The sequence below is a fragment of the Podarcis gaigeae genome (assembly GCF_964106915.1).
Source record: "Podarcis gaigeae genome assembly, chromosome: 9".
NCBI classification, from domain to species: domain Eukaryota; kingdom Metazoa; phylum Chordata; class Lepidosauria; order Squamata; family Lacertidae; genus Podarcis; species Podarcis gaigeae.
Genome location: NC_139685.1, coordinates 71,049,772 through 71,076,555, shown reverse-complemented (window position 1 = coordinate 71,076,555; position 26,784 = coordinate 71,049,772). Strand labels below are relative to the sequence as shown.

Here is a 26,784-nt window from a genome sequence, read left to right as displayed (position 1 = left end):
TGGGGCTGAGAGACTTCAAGGAAGTGTGACTGGCCCAAGGTCACCCAGCAGCTGCGTGTGGAGGAGCGGAGACGCGAACCCGGTTTCCCAGGATTACGAGACTACCGCTCTTAACCACTACACCACACTGGGACTTCTATTCTTGCAACAGCTACTAATAAGGGCATAAGGCTTCTACTTTGGAAAGTGTTCTATAATTAGGGCTATTTTTATGATATTATTTTTGTCTGACTCTCCTCGGTGGGCAAATCATGCAAGATTATTCCGGGGGAAATAAATACAGCTAAAATGTAGTATGGCTAGGTGATTAGCCTTTAATGAAGGAGCTAATTTTGAGGGGGGTGCAGGTGTGCCCCTTGACTGGCCTTAAAACTTCATTTCAACATTCATGTGTATATGGTTTGCATTGAATGTGTCAATGTGACTTTCTCCATAGAAGCCAGGGAAGAATGTCTGGGGAGACAGCCTGCTTCTCAGGTTGCCAGTGTGGTGGCAGAAGGTGTTGGTGCACTTGCCAGTATCTCTGCCCCAAAAGATCTCACTAAATACAATGGTATCTCTAGATGCGAACGGGATCCATTCTGGAGCCCTGTTCATTCACATCCTGAAGCGAACGCAACCTGCATCTGCACGTGTGCAATTCGCCGCTTCCGCACAAGCGTGTGATGTCATTTTGAGCATGCACGAGCGGGGAAACCCAGAAGTAACACGCTCTGTTACTTCCGGGTCGCCGCAGAGTGCAACCTGAAACGCTCAACCTGAAGCATATTCAACCCGAGGTATGACTGTATCCCTTTAAAAACTTACAGTGCATGAGAGACTGTTTGTTCTTCCTGCTTAGATCCCGCTTGCATTAGCTCAGCCACATGTAACTGAACATGCCCTGTCATATAGCTATATAACATTCTTGTTGATTCCAACAACCTGTCTCCCCTCAAAAAATCAAGGGGATTAGCATTGGGTTCTCGTCCATTTTTGCAAATCAAATTGTATTCTCTAAAGCAGGCATGCAACTCTCTAGAGACTGTGATCTACTCCCAGGATAATAAAACTGGGAGTGAGCTACCCATTGTCATTGCACATACTTATTGAGCTTTTTTTGGGGGGGGGGGCAAAATTGTCGACCTTTTTAGGGGGGGAGACAACTGTTGTTGAGATTTTTTAGGGGGGAATATCAAAGTTGTTGAGCTTTAGTTTGGGGGAGAGGCAAGAGTTGTTCAGCTTCTTTTTAGGGGGAGAGACCCTTGCAATAAGTTGCTCATGCAGGCATGTCTAAAGTCTGATTCCAGGGCCTAATCCTGCCCACTGATCGGTTTAATCCAGCCCCTGTGGAAGTTTATTTCCTAGGGTAAAATCCTGAAAAAACCTCAACAACTTCAATCCTTAAAAAAGCTCAACAACTTTAACTTTGGTTGGCACTTTGGTTGGCCCCCAGAGCCCTTCACTTCTTCAAATCTGGCCCTCCTTGAAAAAAGTTTGGACACCACTGCATACAGTCTGCAGCTCTCACTCCTTCATGCACTTTGGCTGCAGACGCAGGGAAATAAGGCATTCACAAAAGCTCCAATGGTGGCAAGGAGAAATAGAAACGGGGGTTGATTGACCAGGGTCACGCGATCGACTAGGAACTTCTGGCGATCAACCGGTAGATCGACCCTGTGTTACATCCAGAAGAGACAGAAAAGATGGTAGCCGCAGGGCGTGGCTGCAGGCAGAGCTGCCTGCTTGACAATGAAAGGCTGTGTCATAGGGCCGGCCCAACCATGAGGCAAGGTGAGGTAACGGCCTCAGGCAGCAGGATTCACCAGGGCACCCCTTTCTCACCACCCCCTTGTTCCTGATGTAGATCTTCACTCACCCCTTCTTCCTCATGGGGAGGGAGCTGCCATTTTGGGATCCAGGTGACAAAATGTCCTGAGCCAGTCCTGCTTTGTCATTAGGTACCACTGCTGTGTGAAGCTGAAAACTGAGCAAGATGACTATAGCATCCCTGCTTGAAAATGAATTTCTTGAGCCTTGGATAGTAAGTTCAATCCACCGCTAACAATATAGATGATCGCCCCATGACGGAGGAAATATGCCTTGCCACGAATGAGTTATCTAATCTCTGGCATGGAAATTCAATTTTGGAAAATGTTGTCAAATGTCAGGCTATGTCTCTGATGTCAGATAAATAATAAAAATAAAAATAAAAATTGATTACCTTCAGGAATACTGACAGCAGTATCTGAGACTGCCTTCCTGCTTTGATAGAATGGGTGTTTGCTTGTCAATCGATCTCAGTTTCATTCTGAAAGATTACATTCAAAACTCAGAAGGTTTGTTACAATATTAGGATGGGCGTGATGGAATTATCCTACATTATGCTTTTTAGCTTTATCATTCTTCCATATTTTATAATTATTTTAGCCCTGTTATGAGGATATGCCAAGGAATAGCATGAGTCCGACCACCTCTTCCTTTGTTTTCTTTTTCTAACTCTGTTTTTAAAAGCCATGCCAAGAACAGACATTAAGCAGGTGACGCTTTTTCCATCAGGGTGTCTCCATGATAGAAAAGTGTCATTGTGCATTAATCCACAGGAGCTCTGTCATTCATAAAGTTGCAAGCCTTACTTAGAATAATTCTTTATCATGTGCGCACACACATCACCTTAAATACTTAACGCAGAAAAATGAAATGCTGCACACCTCATTTCTCCCAGTGTGTTAATGTTTCTCTTCTGGTTCTAATGTATTTCATAAAATTAGCAGCCTGGGGAAAACAGTGGTTAAGTAAAAAAAATGAAGAAGCCAAGAGTGAAGCAGTTTCAGGTTGCCAAGGGATTTGGAATACTGGGGCACCAGCAGTTGCGATGGGGGGATGGAGGGAGAAGAGAAGGAATGGGGGAGCTAGTGCGGAAGAAGAAAGTGGACTCAGCTACATTAGTCAAAAAACCATCATTGTGAATTCATTATAAACATGCAACACCAGATGGCGCTAGAAAGCAAAATTATTTCTAAGAGATTTTTACATAGCAGTTTTTTCTTCTTTTGTTATAATGATTTAATTTCTGACTTATTTATAGCGTGTGTGGTTTTTCCCCAGTGTGGTGGAGGTGAAATGATGGGAGTTTATAAAATTCTGAATAATATGGAGAAAACGGATAGAAAAATGTTTTTCTCCCCTCTCCTGGAACACTAGAATTTGTGAACATCTGGACATCCAATGATATATGAGGATGATCTTCCCATGAAGGGATTCAAAAGGAAACAATGTGAAAGGTCTAAAACCGAAAGGCCATATGATTCCCTCCAATATTTCTCCGATGAAAATAGGGACGCCCTATTTCATGATGATGATTATGGTGGTGATGGTTGATAATAATAATACAAATAATAATTTTATTATGCGTACTGATTTGCCCCAGCTACTCTGGGCAGCTTCCAACATATATACAAACATAATGAAACATTTAAAAGCTTCCCTATACAGGGTTGCCTTCAGATGTCTTCTAAAGGTTGTGTAATCACTTATCCTCTTGGCACTGGGGGTCACATAACTCCATACCCTCCAACATTTCTCTGGTGAAAATAGGGATGTCTAAAGGAAAAGTGGGGCATTCCGGGATCAAATCAGAAACCAAGATGGCTTCTGTAAATCCAGACTGTCCCTAGGAAATAGGGACACTTGGAGGGTCTGCCATGCCACCGTTTAATTTTTTGGCAGAGCTTTTCACAGAATTGGAAGAGGTCATTTATTCAAAGGTCATTTATTCAAACCCCTACGAGTGCAGGAAATCCTCTGTTACCCCAACAGGTGGCCATCCAGCCTCTGCATAAACCTCCCATGAAAGTGGCCCTGGCACTTTCTGTGGGAGTCTGTTCCACTGTCAAATTCCTGTGCCTTTCACAGTTCTGCAGACAGATAGGTCCAGGGGCTTCTTGTGGCGAAAGGTAACTAGGAAGTACTTTCATCCTTAAGCCCTTATGAGGAGAGTTGGGGCTTGTCTCTTTCTTACTTTAAAATAATTAAGAGGAGAACAAATGGCTCATGTTCTTTCTTGCACATTTTTAAGAAAAAAACTTGGCAGCTTCACAACAGCTTTTCTTTTCCAGTGTTTGTTTGTGTCTTTTGACAGGCTTTACATTGTGAGGGAATCCAAAATGTTGCCTGCCGATTTCTGAATAGCTGTGAGGTGGTTTGGTTTGTTAAAGCAGAACAACAAATGTTTTGTTTTGTGTGTGGTTTTTTTTAAAAAAAGCTTTTAACATCCTTTTTTTAAAAAAAACCAAAAAACCTCTGTTGCTGTGCTTTAACAAATAAATAATAACTCCAGAGCTCTTCAGTGTTCTACAGGCAACTTTTGAAAAAGCCCTGAAAAACCCAGAGAACTATAGAACTATAAAGACACTGGAAGACAAATAGAGATATAAAAGGTAAAGGACCCATGGACGGTTAAGGCCAGTCAAAGGCTAATTTGCTGAAGACATCCAGTTCTGTTGCTTGTTTACATCTGATTCAGTTAAGGCAGTGAACATGGAACATCAGTTACTAGGCATCTGTAGTAGACTGGATATGGGCCAATGAACTGAAGCTCAGTATTTATTTATTTATTTATTTATTTATTTATTTATTAGCGGCATTTATGCATCATATCCTCTAGGTGGTTCACAAATTAAAATCAGTAAAACACAAAAACACAAATTCTCAACTAACAACCAATACAAAGACAGCACCAAGACAAAAATCAGCGTAAAACCAACGTAAAAACTAGAGATGGAGACACTTGTGTTTGTGTTCAGTAATGCTTCAGTATTAAGAACCCTCCTTTGTAGAAGTCAATGGTCTCAAGGCAAATTTTTAAAAATGTAGTATAAACACCAACAATTGGGAAACACTTTCCTGCAAGCTCTCCAACTGGAGAACAGCCTTTACCAAAGGTGTCGTGGGCTTTGAAGACTCTCGAACTCAGGACGCAAGGGAGAAACATGCTAAGAGAAAGGCACGATTGGCAAATCCACACCGTGATCAACTCCCGCCTGGAATCCAATGTCCCCACTGTGGAAGAACATGTGGATCCAGAATTGGCCTCCACAGTCACTTACAGACTCACTTTTAAAACCCTGTTCATGGAAGACAATCTTACTCAGCTATGAATGATCGCCAAAGAACATAGTAAAGCCTTGCATGAGCTCTGAGCTAGCTACAAAAACCATGGGCAATGTTTTGCAGCAATAAATCCTGTGCTCTTAAATTTTGTACACCAGCAAGGTATTTAAAATCTGGTCAGGTATAAATCATCTGCTAGCTTTTCCCAGTGGTTTAAGCTAACTGCCCAGCAGTTGATCATATATTCTCCTCCAAAGGAATTCGAGATTTCTTGCACCTCTCTATAATCCTGCTTAATCCTTATAGTACTATGCCCAATTTTAGCAGCATCTGCCTTTAAGAAACCTTTAGCCGCTTGACTTCCAGAAGTCTGGATGCCTGGAGGAACAGGTGAAGGCTAACACAGACCTGAGCGATTATCTCACTAAACTGAAAGACCCCTTTGAGAGTCCCTAGGATGGTAATAGGGGAATACCTGTTTGATACACTCACATTGCAGAAGAGCAGCTGAACCCCTTTACTGATACCTCATATGCTGCCATGTGATTTGGTGGGGAGGGGACGTAAACTCAGACATGCTGTGTCTGCTGTAGGGAAACAGAAGGTTGTCTCAGGGAGGGAGATAAAGGACAGTGGCCACATAGCCAGTATCTGATGTATTTTTTGTTTCTTCCAAAAAATATGAGTGGTAAACCAAAGTTTTGTTCTTGTTCTGGGGGCCACAGAGAACTTACCTCACCCATTTGCTAAGTACTGTATTGGCTGTTGGTCAGTTTTTAAGCACAGTTCAAAGTGCTGATGCTTGCCTGTAAGACAAGGATTGGAAACTGTGGTCCTTCAAAAGCAATGGTGGACTACAATTCCATCATCCCTGGCCACTGGCAATGTTGGCTGGGGTGTATGGGGTTTGTAGTCTAACAGTATGTGGTGTGTGGGCTTGTCTAGGGTCGAGCCTCATGTTCTAAACTGGTACTGCTATATCAGTCTTCTGTATTTGCCCAGGGTTTTCAACAGATCATCTTGTTCAGAGGTAGCCAACGTGGTGCTCTCCAGATCTTCTTGGCCTCTGACTTCCATCAGCCCCAGGCAGTATGACTTGTGGTTGGGAATGCTGGGAGCTGGAGTCCAGAAACACCTGGTGAACACTACATTGGCTACACATTTTATCTCAGTCTTAGCCTGCTGGAGTTCTGGATTTTACTGCTTCTGCTGCTGACTTCATCTTTACTTCACTATTGATCTCATTCCACATAGAACTCCTTGTGGACTTACTGACGAGGGGCACAAATATCTCTCAAAGCAATAAATGCACCAGTGGAAACACTTTTCAGAATATTTGAAGAACTGTTATGATCAAATAAAAATGGGGGAAGGGTTAAAATTATGAAAATAATGTTAAGTGAAATACAGGATAGTTGTACAGTGGTGCCTCAGGTTAAGTACTTAATTCGTTTTGGAGGTCCATTCTTAACCTGAAACTGTTCCTAACCTGAAGCACCACTTTAGCTAATGGGGCCTCCTGCTGCTGCCGCGCTGCCGGAGCACGATTTCTGTTCTCATCCTGAAGCAAAGTTCTTAACCTGAAGCACTATTTCTGGGTTAGCGAAGTGTGTAACCTGAAGCGTATGTAACCTGAAGCGTATGTAACCCGAGGTACCATTGTATTAGATTCAAGTACTGTATGTCATATAAAGCAGTAGGTATAAGGTAGGAAAATCAATACAAAAGTTATGTCTTTAAAAGTGCAACATTGGGAGGGGAAGCCATGGAGAAAACACCCAAAGATCTGGCCTAACTCCACTTGACATTAACGATGTGATCAGTAATTATCTGTTTAAGAAAAATAAAAAAAATACCAGGTGTGTGGGATTATTATCAGTGTACTGTGCAAAGGGAGGGTTGAGCTTTCATTCCCCCAGGTGCAATCTCAGTGAAATCCGCCCCACCCTTGCAGTAATTAGCATTGGAGAGGGTACCTCCCATTGATAGCAATGGAAACACCTACTTGATTACTCCATGGAAGTAGGGGTGGAAAGTCATTAGAAATTATAGCCGGGGAAAGAAGATTTACCCTGCGTCCTGAGAACAATCTTCCTGCATAGACCTAGTACTCAATTAATAAAAAAATCACACTGCCCAGTTGATAATCACATGGGTACATAGCTGTCAACGTTTCCCTCTTTTTAAGGGAAATTCCCTTATTCCGAATAGGATTCCTCGCAAGAAAAGGGGAAAGTTGACAGCTATGCATGGGTAACATTATATGTAGAGTCAGATGAGGAGGGTGGGGCTTCATCGAACACACTGGGCACCAAAATGTTGTGGACTGGCTCTGCTAGGCTGCATCGGTTGGACAATACTATTCCCAGTTTTTATGAGGGCTGTAGTTCATTGGTAGAGCATCTGCTTTGTATGTAGAAGATCCCAGGTTCAGTTCTCAGCATCTCCAGATGGGGCTGGAAGATCTGGAAGTTGGGTCTCCAACTGTTTTTGGACTACAACTCCCATCAACCCTAGCTAGCAAGACCAGTGGTCAGGGATAATGGGAACTGTAGTCCAAAAGCAGCTGGAGGCTTTCACTGCCCACTAGGCATGATAGCTATGTTTTATCTCTACTACCAGTGGCATTGTTCTTCTGCATACCAGTTGCTGTTGACCACAAATTGCTGCACTCATTTCTTGCATTCACATAGAAGAGAAGAAGAGTTTGGATTTGATATCCCGCTTTATCACTACCCAAAGGAGTCTCAACACGGCTAACATTCTCCTTTCTCTTCCTCCCCCACAACAAACACTCTGTGAGGTGAGTGGGGCTGACAGACTTCACAGAAGTGTGACTAGCCCAAGGTCACCCAGCAGCTGCATGTGGAGGAGCGGAGACGTGAACCCGGTTCACCAGATTACGAGACTACCGCTCTTAACCACTACACCACACTGGCTATGTCACCTAGGCCACTGTGTGAACAGGAAGCTGGCCTAGATGTGTCTTTCTCCCAATCCACCAGGGCTCTTTTCATGATTAGACCCCCCGTGAATAAGGGAGAGCCACATAACGCCTCCTTCAGGCCAAAAGGCTATGAGATAAGGCAGAGCCTTTGTTCAACACAGCTGCAGGCTCTCTCTTCCCACCCCCGCCGACCAACAGCTGAGTCATTAACCCGCCCACAAAGCCAATTGGAAGAGAAATTCTATTGGGCAGCACTGCTGCTAATCACTAGCAGGCCTGCCTCTAAATGGCATACATATAACACCTGGGATCCAAGCAGCTCTACAGGACGCTTGTGTTACTGTTTGTTGTTGCTGATTGTGCTTGGTGTAACGCGAAGATGGTGTCTCAGGTGTGCCAAAACTACCATGCTGACTGCCAAGCTGCCGTAAACCGAATGATTAACCTGGAACTCTATGCTAGCTATGTCTACCTATCCATGGTAAGTTGTTCTTTGCTATCTTTGCTTGTTGGGGAGAATAAACTTCACTGGCTCCCCCCCCCCCATGTAATTTCACACCTTTGGTCTGATCCTACGCGATTCATGCACTGAATTCAGTAACATCTATTTCTGATAAGGCTTTGCAGATAGATTCCTTAGCCTTGCAAGGTTCCTCAAATGTCCTCCACTATTAATGCCTATGGGATCTTGCAGGTGTTAGATGTTTCTCTATGAAGCCTGAGTTGAGAGAACATAGTCCTGTTGAAGAAACCAGGCAACCATATGCCCATTGGGTTATATATCTAGCAGGGTGATTTAAATTGATTTAAATTGCTAGTCAGTAAGACTTGATTTAAATCTTCCTCTTTTTTTTACAGAAAGACTCATCCTTGCTGGTGTAATCTTAATATTTACAACCAGATGGTTTCATTTTAGGAATAAATTTTCAGAGTAGTTTTTTACAGTTATATCAAAAATTACTGATTTGGTTATACAATAGATAATTATGAAATTATTGTGAGGTTTAATAAATTAACTGTTTATATTTGGTCAACTTTTCTGCTGTACTTTATTAAGAGAAAAATAATTATTTCCTTAACAATTTAAACAATTAGCTAAAACAATAACATTGTAGCATATGTATCCATGTTTGTTAACTGATGTGGTTAAACAATAATAATAAAAAAACTTAGACTGAGTTTTAGCACACATGAAAAACTTAAAACAAATCCTTATTTCCTCATGAATAGCCTTTGGACTATAATGTAACTTCAATAGAAAACTACCTTTAGAAAGATTTTTCCTTCCAGAGAATTTTATTTTAAAAATCCAATTTAAATTTTAAAAATCCATTATTATTTTTAAATCCATTAAAAAAATACATTAATTTTTATCCACCCCGAAATCTAGTAACTTTGTCTCCTTCCAGTCCTACCACTTTGACCGTGATGATGTTGCCTTGCATCACTTGGCCAAGTTCCTGAAAGAGCAATCCCAGGAAGAGAGGGAGCATGCAGAGAAGTTCCTGCAGTACCAGAACAAGCGGGGAGGACGCATCCTGCTGAAGGACATCAAGGTGAGGTGAAAAGCAAGAGGACTTTGGGCTGGGCTGAAGATAAAAGAATATCTTGGGCCCTTACCCATAGCTGTCAAGTGTCCCTTATTTGAAGGGACAGTCCCTTATTCCAGCACCATGTCCCGCTGCTGTCCCTTATTGATGGATGTCCCTTAAATGATGTCCCTTAAATTTCAAAGGAAGCAGCTCCTCTCCCTCCCCCCTCCCTGCCGGCCAGGGAGGAGGGAGGCTCCAACTGTGTTGCTTGGCTGTGTTGCTCACCCAATAAGAAGTCTAAGAATGACTGGGGGGTGGAGCTTGCATGCCTTGTGTGTGGCTAGTTAATGCAAGCTGAGGGGTTTTTTGAATGCTGGATGCCATTTTGTTGCACGTGCTGCTGCAAACTTTGCAGTGCAAAGCCAGGCCGGGGAGCCATCTTAAGTTGAGGCTGCATAGGCCTTGTGGTGCATGTAATTCAGATATTATTCACTTGAATCTCTGGTTACAAAGTTGGTTGGACAGTGTTCTCGAAGCTACCAACATGAGTTTTACCAGACTGCAGGAGGCCATGAAGACTGGAGTGCCTGGAACAGGTGAGGCTGCAGGTCCCTTATTTTGGCTGCTGGTCCCTTATTTTCAAGGCTGCTGGTCCCTTATTTTCAAATCTGTAAGTTGACAGCTATGCCCTTACCTCTCATCCTTGCATCCAACTCTTGCACAGAAGCCAGAGAAGGATGAGTGGGGAAGCAGCGTGGATGCCCTGCAGTCTGCCCTGGAGCTGGAGAAGGTGGTCAACCAGGCCTTGCTGGATCTGCACAAGCTGGCAACAGAGAAGGCAGACCCTCATGTGAGTTTTCAGTAATGCCACATTGTCCAGAAGCCTTCCTTATATTCAGGAGGCTTGGGGGGCTGAATGCACCATAGTTAGCTGTGATAGAGGAGAAAGCTATAAAAAGAATACCTGTTCTTTCTGCAAGGTTTTCTTCCTTCCATAAAACGAATGCCTCTTATTTCTTTCTTGCCCCCATGGCATTTAAAAATAGGAAGACTCAACTGCTTTTCTTGGCAAGCAAGCCTGTTTGGGGTATAACAGTCATTGCTACTATCAATAAAATTATTATTACTTAAATCTAGAAAGCCTTTCCATGATTTGGTACCATGAGTGTTGGTTTAGCTTGTCATCTAGAGAAGGTTAATGCCACATGCCTTATTCCCCCTTGTGTCCTTCTTGTTTGAGGACAGGTTCACAAAAGCTTGTCTTAACAAGAAGGACACAAGGGGGAATAAGGCATGTGGCATTAACCTTCTCTAGATGACAAGCTAGACCAACAGACACTCATGGATTTTTATGGATATTTTATTGATAGTAATCCATGAGGGAATCTGTGGTAATCCAGATGTTGGATTACAGCTATCATAATCTGACTGCTGTCCAGGCTAGCTGGTGGGATCTGAAGTCTCTGAAGTCCAACAACATCTGGAGGGCCAGAGGTTCCCCATTATCTATACTATTCTATAACCTTGCAGTGAATACTTGTGTAGTTGGCCAAAGCTTGTCTCTGATCTTTTCAGCTGTGTGACTTCCTGGAGACGGAATACCTGGAAGAGCAAGTGAAGGCCATCAAGCTGCTTGGAGACCTCCTCACGAACCTGAGGCGCCTGGGGGTGCCCCAGAATGGCACAGGAGATTACCTCTTTGACAAGCTCACCTTGGGAGAGTGCAGCTGTGCAGCATCTTAAAATGTTATAGCATATGATGGTGTTAAAAAATAATAAATTATTGTCCTAAATGCAAAGTGGTGTGTATGTGTGGTGCCCTCATATTGTTGGATTGTCTCCTACACTCAGAGCAAACCGATCTCATTCAAATCTATTTAGAGCAGGGGTTCCCAAATTGTGGTCTGCAAGCTTCATTCAAGTGGTCCGTGGCATATTTATACCAAAACAATTAAAAATCACAGCCACTAGCACAGTGCCTTACAACTGCTAAAAGAGGGAGAGTGGTCTGTTCAACAATTTTCAAGTGGTTGGAGGGTGGGTAAGAATGTTTAAGAACTACTAATCTACACTAGCCTGATGTCCTCTAGATGATTGGACTACAGCTCCCATCATCCTCAGTTGGGGCTGATGGGAGCTGCAGTCTAAAATGTTTGGAGGTTACCAGGTTGGTTAAGTCTGATATACAGTGCGTCGACACATTATGGGTCCCCTCTGAAACTGTCTAACCAATTGATGAAAGGATGGAATGGAGGTTTTAATAAGATCTTCTATCCATGTTGGTTGCCCCCTCCATGTTTGGTAGCAGTACAGAACTTGAGTAGAGACGTAAAACTACTCTTGTGTACAGTAATGTAGAACAAAAGTGGGGGGAAACCTCTGGCCAAGGGGGCTGATTGTGGTTCTCTTAAGTCTATCTCTCTGGCCCTTGAGACTCGCCAGCTCCCTCAAGTGCTTCTGACTGGCTGTAATGTGTCCTTGAAGTGAGGTTATGCCTCTTGTCTGGATGGAGAGAAACATTTGGCCTTTCTTTCCTTGCCCTATCTGTAAAGCAGTTGTTATGTACTGAGCTGAATAGGATCCAAAATGCAGCAGTCTGATTGGTCCTAGAACAATAGGATTCAGAATGCAGCAATCTGATTGGCCCTAGAACAATGCAGCAGTATGATTGGTCTGCAGGAGCCACCCAATCCAGCTCCAGATGAAAGTGAATCCACAACCTGATTGGCCTACAGGAGAATAACTGAATTAGCCAATCACATGCAGCCCATTGTGTAAATAATGTATATAAAGCAGATACTTTGGGGAAACTTTCATTCCTCCTCACCACTATGAGCTGAATAAAGAGGATGAAATCCACTCTCGACTCTGAGTATATTTCAGCAGTGATGGCCAAACTTGGCCCTCCAGCTGTTTTGGGACTACAACTCCCACCATCCTTAGCTTTCAGGACCAGTGGTCAGGGATGATGGGAATTGTAGTCCCAAAACAGCTGGAGGGCCAAGTTTGGCCATCACTGCTGTAAGGGAAGCAGTGTGTGTTGATCCACCTACTTCTGCCTCTTTCTCCACCCATTGCCAGCATGTTGCCCATGAGAGAATGTGACCCTCCAGCTGAAAAATGTTCCCTGTTCTTGACACAGGATATGAGTGATGTAAGGTTCAATATTATGCACATGCATTGGAGAAAGGCACAGAAGCCTCATCCAGTTGCCACCATGCTGGCATCTCCTGCGCTTTGCTGTGGAGTTAAGTCACCCTGGTCTGATGGACTCTTGTCTTCCTCCCTCTAAAGCTGACTTGTCTTACAAGCTGAAAAAGGTCTGCCATTTCCCTCGCTGCCTCCCTCAGTATCCCCAGTCCACATAATGAGAAGACTCTTTCATAGACAAGTGATGGACAGGAGGTGTGGATTCACTAGGTATGAATTGTAGTGTTGAAGTGATGATAGAAACTGTCCTGGTCTGGTAGAGTCTTCCCTTCCTGTCAGGTACAGGAGGCAGCTGAGTTTTTGATAAGCAATACAATTATCTGTTGCATTTCCATCGTACTAGACAGAAAGGAAAGGAGAGACACTTCTTGTGCATTGAGCTGGAAATACTTCAAGCTTATGCAATCATAGAATTGTAGAGTTGGAAGGATCATCTAATCCAATCCCTTGCAATTCAGGAATATCAACTAAGGCATGCTTGACATATGACCATCCAACCTCTGCTTAAAAACCTTCAAGGAAGGAGAGTCCACCACCTCCCTAGGGATTTTGTTCCATGGTCAAACAGCTCTTACTGTCTGAAAGTTCTTCCTGATGTTTCGTCAAAAACTCATTTCTTATAACTTGAAGCCATTCGTTCAGGTCCCACACATGTGACTTTAGCCCTTTAGCAATTTGAAGATGGCTATCAAATCTCCACTCAGGCTCTTGGAAAGAGTTTTACAAGCTAAACATACTCAACTCCCTCAGCTGTTCCTCATAAGGCTTGGTTTCCAGATCCTATTTATACCTAGCAGTATTAGCAAACACAAATGTACGCCTTCCTTTTGTCTTTTCGCAGGGTGTCTGTGATGCTTTTCATTTTCGCCAATGTGAAAGCAGCTGCCCTGATTACACTCCACCCTCTTTCTTTCCACTTATCAATTGCTTCCTGCAAAACACCTCAAAGCCATTTAAAGATAAAAGCTTCAACGGTGCAATTTCATGTATAAAAGGAATTGAAATGATTTCATATACGGAAACCATTTCAAATCCACAGATAGAGAGCGTGATTTTACAAAAAAGAGGAAAAAACGCTCAACTGTAAAAGGCTTGTTGCCGCAGGGGAAGTAAGTTGCTTGTTAAGAATGCATGTTCCATCAAATACCGTCATCCCCCCAAAAAGACTAAACTGATGGGCCTGGGTCAAGAGCTGTAAGTTGACCCACAATAAACTTTTTGAGTTTCACACAGCATGTTCAATTCTTCCGGTTGACAGTTTGTGAACATTCTAAGGCACCCACATTCTCTCAGCAAACGAGACTCACAAGCTCTACTCCTCAAAAATAAGTGTACAAAACATACCCAACTGATTCGCTCAAAGCATTTTTTAAAAAAAACTTTGAGTGCAGGTTATCACTCTTTTTGCCATGCCATGTGTCAGGGAACTGCCATCGGAGCTAGAGGCGGAGGCAAGGCTCCCAAGCGATGCTGGAGAAGGGCCCAGCAGGGAGAGAGGCAGCTCATTGGCTGGGGAAGGAAATCAGCGTAACACCAGGGGTAAAGGGGGGCAGATGGGGGAATCGGCAAGGGGGCTCCAGGACTCCTCGCTGGAGACCAGCGGTGAGAGCACGGGTCCTCCGCTGCCCACACCCACCCTGCGCAGAAGACTTCCGCGCAGGGAGAGTAGGCAGAGACTTGGCGTCAAAGAACTTCTTTGCTGGAAGAAGTTCAAGAAACGCCCACTGACGGATTCTGCCAGCGACTGAAACAGCCACGGAGTGAAGGGCTGTCCAGACGGAAAGGGTTTAACCAGGTAACCTAGCCAGGAGTGGCGGCAACTTACGCACGAGCAACCCCTATAACCATTACACCATGCTTGTGAACTTCAAAGCATCGCCTGGCTGATCACTTGTTAAGAACATAAGAGCTTTGGTGATTGAAACAGGACTCTGAGCAGGAAGATCTGCCTGACCATGGAATATAAGAGCCTTACAAGATCAGACTAAAGGCTTATTGAGTTCAGCACCCAGTTCTCAAACTGGCTAGCTACATTCACGGCAACTGATCTTCAACTGCCCCCAACAGTGTAAGCCCAACAAAGCCATCACCACTTCTACCAATTGATCACCTTATTCTCCACAAATTTGACCTTTTACATCCATCCAAGTTGGTGTAGAAAAAACATGGGTTCTTAATAAAGGGATCTGGTATTGACAAAGAGAGAACATGCAAGGTCATCCCCAAAAGCAGCAGGAGGAGTAGATCTTTCTACTGCATTGTTGTGGACCCTGATTTCTTTTTTTAACTTTAATCATCAGAGAAAGGTCTCTGCTCGTTGCAAAATGCTGTTTCTATGGTGATACTTTGTCAGGAATTACAGAAGTGGCCTGTGGCGCAGCTCAAAAGTTGATATTACCTTTTAAAAATGAAATTTTAGAAAATCTGATCAAATTTCAGGGCTTTCCTTGAGAAAGCAGGATTACAAACCACAGAGAGAAGGGTATAATATGAAAATGTATTATACCAATGAAAATTGATTGCAAAATGCAAGTTTTGGGGCAAAATTGCATACAAATATGGGTATATAGTGGTACCTTGGGTTAAGTACTTAATTTGTTCCGGAGGTCTGTTCTTAACCTGAAACTGTTCTTAACCTGAGGGTACCACTTTAGCTAATGGGGCCTCCTGCTGCTGCCATGCAGCAATCGCTGCGCGATTTCTGTTCTCATCCTGAAGCAAAGTTCTTAACCCGAGGTACTATTTCTGGGTTAGTGGAGTCTGTAACCTGAAGTGTCTGTAACCTGAAGCGTCTGTAACCCAAGGTACCACTGTATTAGGAGAAATGTACACACACACTGGTGTGCAAATGCGATGAATTTAATTTAAGATTGGGGAAATGAGTATCATAAGGAAACCCTTCTGCATCAGGGCATCTGCTCTCTGGAGTGGGTAGAAGATGTCCTCTCCAGGCTCTGAGGGGACAAGTCTCCTCACAAACTGGAGGCACAGTGAGGCTTTGTTGAGTCTGGTCAGGTTTCTCCCCCAACTTCTGGGTTTTGGGGGCCCAGCTCAGCCTGGGAACTTCCTGTGCTGCCCACCTGAGAGGTGCCGGAACTGCACTCTGGCACGCTCTGGCTGATTTTAATTTTTTTAGCCTTGACGAAACCTAATTGTTGCAAATGTCTAACTCCCATTTCATAAGGGCAGAGGGGTGGGTGCTACCTTCTTCCTTTCCTCAGCAAAGCACAAAAGAACACTTTGTTGACTCATATTCTATATCACTTCCTTACTTAGTTTTCAAAAAAACACTTATTTTTGTTCATTTCATGGATTGGACTGAGCATTTAAGATTATTTGTTGTTGTTGTTGTTTAGTCATTTAGTCGTGTCCAACTCTTCATGACCCCATGGACCAGAGCATGCCAGGCACTCCTGTCTTCCACTGCCTCCCGCAGTTTGGTCAAACTCATGCTGGTAGCTTTGAGAACACTATCCAACCATCTCATCCTCTGTCGTCCCCTTCTCCTTGTGCCCTCCATCTTTCCCAACATCAGGGTCTTTTCCAGGGAGTCTTCTCTTCTCATGTGGTGGCCCAAGTACTGGAGCCTCAGCTTCAGGATCTGTCCTTCCAGTAAGCACTCAGGTCTGATTTCCTTAAGAATGGATAGGTTTGATCTTCTTGAAGTCCATGGGACTCTCAAGAGTCTCCTCCAGCACCATAATTCAAAAGCATCAATTCTTCAGCGATCAGCCTTCTTTATGGTCCAACTTTCACTTAAGATTATAAGTGAAGCTTTCATTTAAGATTATAGGATGTAATGAATATGAGCTGGAACAGAACTCATGGCAGCAAATGCACTGGGACGGGGAGGATGTGAGAGCATTTTGAGCTAGACTCACTGCATCAAGGTCCCTGCAAGCGTAAATAAATCAGCATAGGCTGGTTCTCATGCCAACCGCAAGGTTGACTCTTTCCATTCTGTAAGCAGAGGATAAACCCGATTTATTCGCAGCAGGCAAAATGTGGATTGACCTGTCATCTTACTATGGTGTGGGTGTGTGGGTGTGCTGATGGATTGTGGATCCCTTGTCAACAGGAAGCTGATAAGAAGCCCACAACAGGTGATGCAAAATCCTTTTTCCTTGCTGAACTAGCTCATATCTTGCATACTGGTGCAGATAATGGAACTTAAGGCTGGCAGGGCAGAGGTGGGAGGATGAGAAACTGATTCACCCACTGCTAAGGTGAACCTTATGCAAAAGATGCACCTGGACTTTGTCCACTAAAGTATTTTGGGGGGATCCACCACTTTAATTTTCCTTAAACTGCACTGTGCTGCTTTTCAGTAGGATTGATTTACTGTTTTTACTTGTAAGCTCACATTGTAAACTGCCCTAGGATCTTAAAGTGAACCGCAGGTAAGAAATTTTGAGGAAGAAATAAACTGGGAGCCTGCCCACAAGAATTATTCAGCTCTGTGGGTGGGGGGGAAATGTATTTATGAGACATCCATTTTTGATCCAAGCCAATATTGTGTGTGCACCAGCCCATATACCACACATTTTTTAAAAATCAGGTTTTAAAAATGTATTTATTATCAGCTGCCTTTTGAAATGAGACGCCTTTGTGCCCAAGTTTTTTGATGATGGAAGTGTTTTTAACAGGTTGTACTGATGGATGCAGGTGGCACTGTGGGTTAAACCACAGAGCCTAGGACTTGTCGATCAGAAGGTCGGCGGTTCGAATCCCTGTGACAAGGTGAGCTCCTGTTGCTCGGTCCCTGCTCCTGCCAACCTAGCAGTCCGAAAGCATGTCAAAGTGCAAGTAGATAAATAGGTATCGGTGGGAAAATAAGCGCCTTTTCTGTGCGCTGCTCTGGTTCGCCAGAAGCGGCTTAGTCATGCTGGCCACATGATCCGGAAGCTGTACGCCGGCTACCTCAGCCTATAGAGTGAGCTGAGCGCCGCAACCCCAGAGTTGTCCGCGACTGGACCTAATGGTTGGGGGTCCCTTTACCTTTACTGATTGACTGGATTCTGTGCTGCTGGAGTCCAGGTCCTGAACTTTTGATTTTTATTTAATAGTTAACTGACCATGAGCTTATTCCATGAACATGTAAGCAGTTATGTGAAAAAGGATGCACGAACCTATCAATTTACTGGAAGAAATTTATCCCAATATAATGTATTTTATGTGTTATTTTCACTAATATATTCCTTTCTATGCATGCTCCCCCCTAATATATGCCCCTTTCAACCCATTCATTGCTTGGCGAACCACATCACAAAATTTGGAGAAGTAAGCATTTTGGTCTATTTACTGTTTCGAGAGGTGCAGATTAGGTAAGTTAGTATTAAAATGTGGCTCTATTTCCCCCCTTCATTCCTATGGGAAAGAGGACATAGCTCATTAATGGAACACCTGCTTTGCATGCAGAAGGTCTCAGGTTCAATCCTCAGCATCTACAGATAAGGCTAGGATTGTCCACTCTGTAAAAACTCCAGAAAGCTGTTGCCAATCAATGTAGGCATGTCACTTAGTACATCACTTAGGTAAAATATGAAACAGCCCTTTGCTGGAACAGATTTATGCACCATAGATTTTTCCATTAATAGTTTTGGCATCTGTACTGTTGCATTCACTTTTTGTATATTTCAGTGTTAAATCTCTTTCTTAAAGCCCATTTAATCCAGATGGCTTGCAACGTGTGTGTCTCCCCTCTGAAAGTTAAACAATTAATTCTTGCCAGGAGAGAGTGTGCATGATGGGTCAACTCCTGACACTTGCTGAATAAATCCTGTATTGCAGATGCCATTGCATTGTTTAGGTTTTACAATGGATGCTGAACTTTCTGTGCAAATCTCCTCTTTTCCTTTTCCTTCTGCAGAGGAGGGAGACATTTTCTTAGTGGCATAAAACCACAACAAAGGAACCAGGGACATGCAAAGGACTTTGAGTCATGTAAAGCAGGCAAAGGCAAAAGAAGAGTTGTTTGGGTCCTGTGGCTGCTGCAAACAGGGCTGTGAGTCAGGGATAAAGAAGGCTGGATAATTTTGATGTTCAGTGAACTGCAGAGAGCTACAAGGCAAAGGCGGAGTGTGTGCAATTGTCTGCTTCAGAGTGGTGAGATTGCTGGAGTCTTAAATTACCTGGTTCAGAACATGCATTTGTCCAGCATCTATTCCTGTTAATCTGAAGCACTGAAAACAACACCTCAAAAACTGGCACTTTTATTATTTTATAGACTAGACTGCCGTATTTGGTGTACACAGTTCAGAACCAGGTTACTTGAGAGACACTCCCTGCATCTCTCATATAACCATTGCAATATGCAGGAGAGTTTCTTGAAGCTCAGCTTCCACACTACAGTGGTACCTCGGGTTACAAAGGCTTCAGGTTACAAAGGCTTCCGGTTACAGACTCCGCTAATCCGGAAGTAGTACCTCGGGTTAAGAACTTTACCTCAGGATGAGAACAGAAATCGCATAGCGGGAGGCCCCATTAGCTAAAGTGGTACCTCAGGTTAAGAACAGTTTCAGGTTAAGAATGGACCTCCAGAACGAATTAAATTCTTAACCAGAAGTACCACTGTACTTCAGAGCAGGGTTTTCTTTTCTTTTTTTTAATAATGTTTTATTGATTTTCATCAAGACAAATACATATCGTACCACATTACAACTTTAACAAATTTTCTCGTTTTTGGGCTTCCTTCAGCCTCTCTGACAATCGTCCGAATTAAACTTTTTGATTACACATTTTCTAAATTTGCTATTGCCTTTTAGCACACCCTTCCACACCTGTTTTTCTTTCTTACAATATTTCTTAGATTTTTACAGAGCTTCTTTAAATGCCACTAACGTTATTTCATTATCACTTATACATTCCCAATATTCCACTAGCTTTCCCCAGTCCTCGATAAACTTTTGATCTCGCACTTTTGATCAACCACTGTACTTCAGAGCAGGGTTTTCAGTATGTCTGCCTCTGTTTTGTGAAACAGCTTCTCTCTTAAGACATGACAGGCACCCACAATTTCTAATTTTCTGAAACCACTGAAAATATTTTTGTCTTAGCAAGCCAGTGTGGTGTAGTGGTTAAGAGCGGTAGACACGTAATCTGGGGAACCAGGTTCGCGTCTCCGCTCCTCCACATGCAGCTGCTGGGTGACCTTGGGCTAGTGACACTTCTCTGAAGTCTCTCAGCCCCACTCACCTCACAGAGTGTTTGTTGTGGGGGAGGAAGGGAAAGGAGATTGTTAGCAGCTTTGAGACTCCTTCGGGTAGTGATAAAGTGGGATATCAAATCCAAACTCAAATCCAGATGGGTGGAAAGGGCTTTGGTGTCTACCAGTGGCATAGTGTGGGTTGCCAGTGCCCGGGGCTTCACGGAGGCCCAGCAACGGAAGAATGCAGCTGCACTGAGGCAGCACTGTGTATTGAAATTTTGTGCCCTTAACAAGTGCATGGCAACTGCCCCTCTGTGCCCCCTCCCCGCACGCTTCACCCCTTGTGTTTATTCTGAATGGCTTTGTGTTTGCTGGGTGTTTATTCTCTAACTTCAATTGTGTCTTTGTACTGTTCTGAAAAAACAGTAATACTATCTCACCCCCTACCAAAAAAGTTCTCCAGCTCAGAATGTTAGTAGATTTTTTTTGTTTTCAGGGCATGCAGAATCAGCCTCAGCAGGCAGAGTGCATGAGCAAAAGCTCTTTAATATTGAACCCTCCACACTCACTAAAACCCGTTGACTGTGTTCTGCATTTGAGACAGTCACAAAGACTCAACCCCTTCTGGAGTGAGCAGCAAGATACTTAGGCATCCCTCATGACAGTAGGTTCAGTATTAAAATAAGTCATTTCCAGGCACTCTTCCTCATGCAATGTTAATCTGTAAGAAAAGCAGGGAGGGAGGGATTCATTAGTTCTGCTACCTGTCACTATTCTCCTTTTACAGTTCCCAGGTTTCTAAAACCTCCATGAAATCAAGAGACTCGTTGATTCAGAAGTCCATCTTCTAACTTATGGCTAGCAGATGTGTGAGTTTGTGGGAGTGATGGGGGGGCAAAGGTGTGCATGCGATGTCATGCATGACACAACATCCTGACGTTGAGCACGTGATGTCAGGGTGTCAGGAGGAGCCAGAGTGAAATATACTTGGAGTTGAGTGCTGATTTCATGCTCTTTATTTCAGCTCATGGTAAACAGTGAGTGAGTGCTTTCCCCCAAAACCTCTGGCTATATATGCATTATTTACACCATGGGTCCCATGATGGCTGATTCAACTCCCCTCCTGGAGCCTGATTGGACTGTTCCTACAGGCCAATCAGGTTGCTGATTCACTTCCTCCTGGAGCCGGATTGGGTGGCTCCTGCAGACCAGTCAAGCTGCTGCCTTTGAGGATCCTACCTGCCTATTCTTCTAGGATCCAAGCTCAGTACATAACACAGAGGCGAACCAGACATGTTGGCCATGTAGGTTCAACTTTATTGAATTCAGGAATGAGAGGCAATGGCTTAGGCATTGGTCCTATTGACTATCCGGCTCCAGCCCATTTGCTGGAGACACGGGAAGGGTTAACACCATAGAGGGGGAGTCTCTTGCTGAGGCAAGTCAACTAGGAGCTCCCCGGGTGCCTTAGGCCCACACCTCCTTAGGCTTCGGACAGGGCCACGCCCCCCGGAGTCCTTTATTGGACCACCCTTCGTCCTCTGGGGGGAGGTGATGGCGTTCCTCCCCCCCCCCACATCCTCTTAACCATTTCTTACCAATGCCTAACCGCCACACGAGCAATCGCTCGCCGCCAATACTCTCATGCCTGAAACCAATCCCTTTGCTATATCAGTCAGCCAAATATCATTTCCCGCATCCGAAAGATGCATGCCATCAAGCTGGTAGAGGGCCTCGCAGTTGAAATGTATGCCCGGGTGGTCAATGACCCTCCCACCCAGGGCTGCCACTCTACGCACCACCGCCCGATCCAAGGCTTTCCTAGCCCTATTTATGGCGATCGATTGGCTGGCTGGGTGGACGGCGCGGCCGGGATTCCCCTGCTCTCGCGAGGTGTGAAACCAGCCCCACTCACGTGGGGTGGGCGTGAAGCCCGCAACCCCACCTCCTGGCCAGGTCTCCGGAAGTGGCTTTCTCGTAGTGACCAGTGAGAAGCCTGCAAGCAGCACCTGGGCACTCCAGCATTCTGCTCACCTACTATCCCCAGCAACTGGTCTTCAAAGGCATTCTTCCTCCAACAGTGGTGGTAGATCATACCCATCATGGCTAATAGCCGCTGGAGGCCTTATTCTTCCTGAATTGATCCTCCTTTAAAGTAATCCCAGCTGGTGGCCACCACTAATAGTAAGAGCTCTTTGACAGTGAAACGGTCTCCCTTGGGAAGTGGTGGACTCTCCTTCTTTGTGTGATGGCCTGGGACTCGGGTTTGGACTCAGAACCAGAGGAGACTCAGTCTGCACCGGATCCTTTGCTTCAGGCATCATCTGAACCAAGTCTGGGGCCTGAGCCTGCCCTGGCTCCAGATGCGGAGATTACCTCATTGCCTTCAGCTGGGCCATCACTTACAGCTGCTCCACTACCGGTTGGGTCAAGGGAAGCTGAGGTGGCCCCTGGTTCTAGTAACCCACCGACATCTACCGAGCTACAGACACTAAGGTCTGTCAGAGAGACTCGCAGGAGGAGTGCTCACCTTCGGGTGAAACAGGGAGGTGAGTTGCCAGGGGATCAGGCCCGGCCACTACCCCGACAAAGATATATATATATTTTAATAATATTTATTGAAATTTCCGGAAAAATACAAAATATAAAAGAAAAAAAGAAAAAAGAAAAAAGAAAAGAAAAAGAAAACATTTGCATTTAGGCCTTACTTTCATTAACATCTTCCCAGGACTTCCCCACCCCACTCCCTCTTGTATTCCATTTCCATCAAATTAGTTCCACAAGTTCTTACCCCAAATTTTAAGCTTATTATCGTTATTATCATTGACCCAATGTTCAATTTAATTCATCTTATATAACCACTTTCCCTTTATATTCCACCGTCCTTCCACTTAAAAATATTTTTTCCCCTAAGATCGACCCCTGTTCCCTTCCACGATTTCCCCTCTTTAATACACAGAACAGAATGAAATAACAAAGTAAAGAACAAAATATAATTTTACACCCTTTGGATTCCGAATTTCCCTCCCCCCTTTCCCGGTTTCGATCCCCAATGTCCATCAATCTATCTGTTGTCAGCCTGGAGACCCCACATCCATGTCCAAATCTCGCTCAGCTCCACTTTGCCGTCTTTTTAGTAGTCTTTGCCATCTTTTTAGTACTTTAGTTTCAAACACCCAGTCTTGGAAAAGCTCTATCTCAAGAAGGTCCATTTTTTCTTAAATCCAGATCTCTATATTTAAGAGTATAACTCAAATTTTGTTTCTTAGTCCATTTTAAATCTGAATGTCCCAAATGCTCCCAGTTCCAGCTTTATCCAATTCTTGTTGTTCTTTTTCCTCACTTTCCTCAGGTTTCTTTTCCTGTTCCGCTGCAAAAACATTCTAGTTCCAAAAACTTCTAGTTCCACTACAGAGGCTTTATTTATTCAGGAACAAAAACTTACGTCCAGTCCCTTCCGTTCTTCAATAGATATATCTATTGTCTCCTTTAGTGTAGAGACCTCTGTAGACAAAATAGTGTTTCATTTTTGCAGCTTTCCCAGGAGATAAAAAGTCCTGTTCGAATCCATGAGTATTTTTCCACTTACAGCGATTCTTGTAGTGTCCCAAAACCCCCTCTAGAGGGATTATGGTAACTTTGTTTCCTTCCAGATCACACCCAAAAGTCAGACTAAGTTGTTATCCCTTGTTTTCAACAATTTATATCCAAATTGTAACAAATCTAACCGGCAAAGTCATCATAACAAAGTTCTTTTTTTGTTCTCTAACTTTGACAGCTACTTTGACAGCTGTCAAAATCTTTATATCTCCTCACCAGGCTCTCTCCCGGATCACTCCCGGTTCCCGGGGGGGGGTTGCACTTTATCTCACACGATCCACTTTTCTCCTCCAGCACTATCTTGTAATTTTCCATCGTGAAATTAATAACTTTTATCAATAAAAAACAGACCCTTCTCTCGATCTTAGTTGTCAGATCCTTGCTTTAAATCCTCTACAACAGGGGGGAGACGGACTTCCTTTTTGCACCTCCCCCGCTCGTTCCGAATTTTAAAAATTTTCCTTTTAAGTCCAATTTCCCAATTACTCACGGGTTGTTGTTTTTAGTCCAAATTTTCAATGGAAGAAGTCAGCGCTCTCCGCCAAATGGCATGCGGCTTCGCTCGGCAGGGGAAGCGGAGGACTCATAGCACCACGCCACCCCCATCCCCCGCTCCGAAGCCTTTAAAAAGGCTCCTTCGCGGGTCGGGGGCGCAAACGGTGCCCGCCGAGTCACCAGGTCCATGGGCATCTGCACCCATGGTTTTTGAGGGTCCCCGCGTCGCCGGCGCGGCGGGACCCAGCCCCTGCCGAGCAGGCTCCCTCCGGAGCTCGGAGGGAGTCCGCCATTCGGCGATGGCGCCAACCCGGACGTCCCTACCCCGACAAAGATAAAAGGCTGTTGGACCCCACCCCAGGTTGCTGGAGCAACATTGCTGTACACTAGATCCTGCCTGAGATCCTGTAGCTGTCCTTGCCCTCACCTGGTTTCCTGCCTCGTGTCCTGCCTTGGCCCTGTCGGACTGACTCCCAGCAGAACCTTTGGATTCTGGACTGGTCCTGGACCGTGTTTCATGGGTTACCCCCAGGCCCAGCACACCTTGGAGGTTTTTAAGCAGAAGTTGGAATCCCATCTGTCATGGATGCTTTAGCTGAGATTCCTGCATTGCCATGGGTTGGACTGGATGACCCTTGGAGTCCCTTCCAACTCTATGACTCTACAATTCTATGATCAATGTCTCCTGTGGCAACAAATTTAACTCTGCACTGTTTGAAGTAGTACTTTCTTCTGAATCTTTGTTGGATGTCTCTGAGTTCTAGTATTATGAGAGTGGAAAGAAAACTCCCCATCTATTTTCTTCACACCATGCATGATTTTATACACCTCCAGTGCTTTTGACTTCAGCAAGCTGAAGCAAGGGAAGGTGGTGTATTAATAGTAGCGAATGCGGAACTCAAATATAACTTTCACACTCAGACATGTGGCATAAATAGACAATAGGTTTTTTTTCACCCCTTTGGATAATTTTACTAATACAAAGAATGTTAAGCTGAATTTTCTGTAAAGTTTCTTAAGCTTTCAGATATTAGAAGAGCCTGTGGCAATTGGAAACCTAGTCCAGCATCTTGTTCTCAGTGTCTAAACAGTTGCCTGCAGGAAACTTGCAAACAGGAACCAAGCAATGACCGCTCCCCACATTAAATGGGGGGCGCCAGGGGATCAGCCAGGTAAGTGGAGGGACCGCCCTGCCCACACAACATAAGGTGAATCTTACCTGCGAAGTGTCAGTTGGCTCCAGAGCTTCTCCCACCCTCCCCTCCCTCAGTTAAGCCTTCTTTTGCAGGTTAACATCTTCTCCACAGGTACGCAGGCGCTGCTACGTCAGGGTCGTTGTTGAAGGGCCAGAAAGGAATTTTCCTGCATTGGCAGGTTTTGCCTTCCCCATAGCAAAACATCACAACTTTGGCGGTTTCAGGCCTTGGGTGGAATCCTTTAGTCTAGCTTCCTAAATGGGGGGGGGGACGTGAAGTGGTGACCCACCCACCCCTTGTGCGGTGATCCCAGGGTTCCCCATTAAAGGGGTATTGAGGGGAGGCATTGGCCATATGCTGAGAGGTTGTCATTGCTCTACCCTGTTACGGTGGCGAAATGGGGGGCGGGCTCTATGCTTGAACATATGTTCTCCAGAGCCAGCCCAATCCCCACACATTCTGGATAACCCTGATGTCCCCCAGATCCCGGCTGGGAAGGATAAACACCCAATGCCTGAGCCAAGGTCTCCCTACATCTGAGGAGCGCTTGAAGGAGCTGAATTACGTATAGCCTAGAAAAGATATGATAGCCATCTTCATATATTTCAAGGGTTGTCACAGGGAAGAGGGAACAAGCTTGTATTCTCCTGCTCTGGAGGGAAGGACTCAAACCGATGGCTTCAAGTGACAAGAAAGGAGATTCTGACTGAACATATGGAAAAACTTTCTGACAGTAAGAGCTGTGCAACTGTGGAACGGTCTCCCTCGTGAGGTTGTGGACTCTCCTTCCTTGGAGGTTGTTAAGGAGAGTTTGGATGATGGCCATCTGTCATGGACGCTTTATCTGAGATTCCTGCATCGCCGAGGGTTGGACTAGATGATCCTTGGGTCTCTTTCTACAATTCTATGATTCTATGTGGCTAGATTAAGCAGCTGGCAACATCCACGTAATAAAGCAACCACCCAAATGCTTTCAGAATTCAAATTGGATCTAAGAGTTTTGTGGCTGCAAGACAGAGTGTCTTTATATGTATGACCTAGCCACTGTGATCCACGTGATGGTCACCTCCAGGCTTGATTATTGTAACTCACTCTACGTGGGGCTGCCCTTGAGACTGACTCAGAAACTCCAGCGGGTGCAGAATGCTGCAGCGAGACTCCTTACAGGGTCCTCGCCGCGGGATCACATTCACCCGGAGCTATACCAGCTACACTGGCTCCCGTTGGAGTACAGGATCAGGTTTAAGGTGCTGGTTTTAACCTTTAAAGCCCTAAACGGACTAGGACCCTCATACCTATGGGACCGCCTCTCCTGGTATGTCCCACGGAAGACCTTACAGTCTTCAAATAACAACACTTTGGAGATCCTGGGCCACAGGAAGGTTAGGCTGGCCTCAACCAGAGCCATGGCTTTTTTGGCCGTGGACCCAATCTGGTGGAACACTCTGTCACAAGAGACTAGGGCCCTGCAGGACTTGACATCTTTCTGCAGGGCCTGCAAGACAGAGCTGTTCCACCAGGCCTTTGGCCAAGGCACAGTCTGGCGCCCTGCTTCAGTAATCCTCA

The 26,784-nt window shown here is 44.6% G+C and overlaps 1 protein-coding gene across 1 annotated transcript; it reads left to right on the top strand.

Annotated features, from left to right (window-relative positions):
* Positions 1 to 8,318: 8,318 nt before the first annotated feature.
* Positions 8,319 to 11,313, top strand: LOC310851994 (ferritin heavy chain A-like; the record flags this gene model as incomplete). Its single annotated transcript, XM_083754700.1, has 4 exons — positions 8,319 to 8,519; positions 9,448 to 9,594; positions 10,295 to 10,420; positions 11,146 to 11,313. The coding sequence occupies exons 1-4, from the start codon at positions 8,418 to 8,420 to the stop codon at positions 11,311 to 11,313; spliced, it is 543 nt and encodes a 180-aa protein (XP_083610826.1). The 5' UTR covers positions 8,319 to 8,417.
* Between the last annotated feature and the right edge of the window lie 15,471 nt (positions 11,314 to 26,784).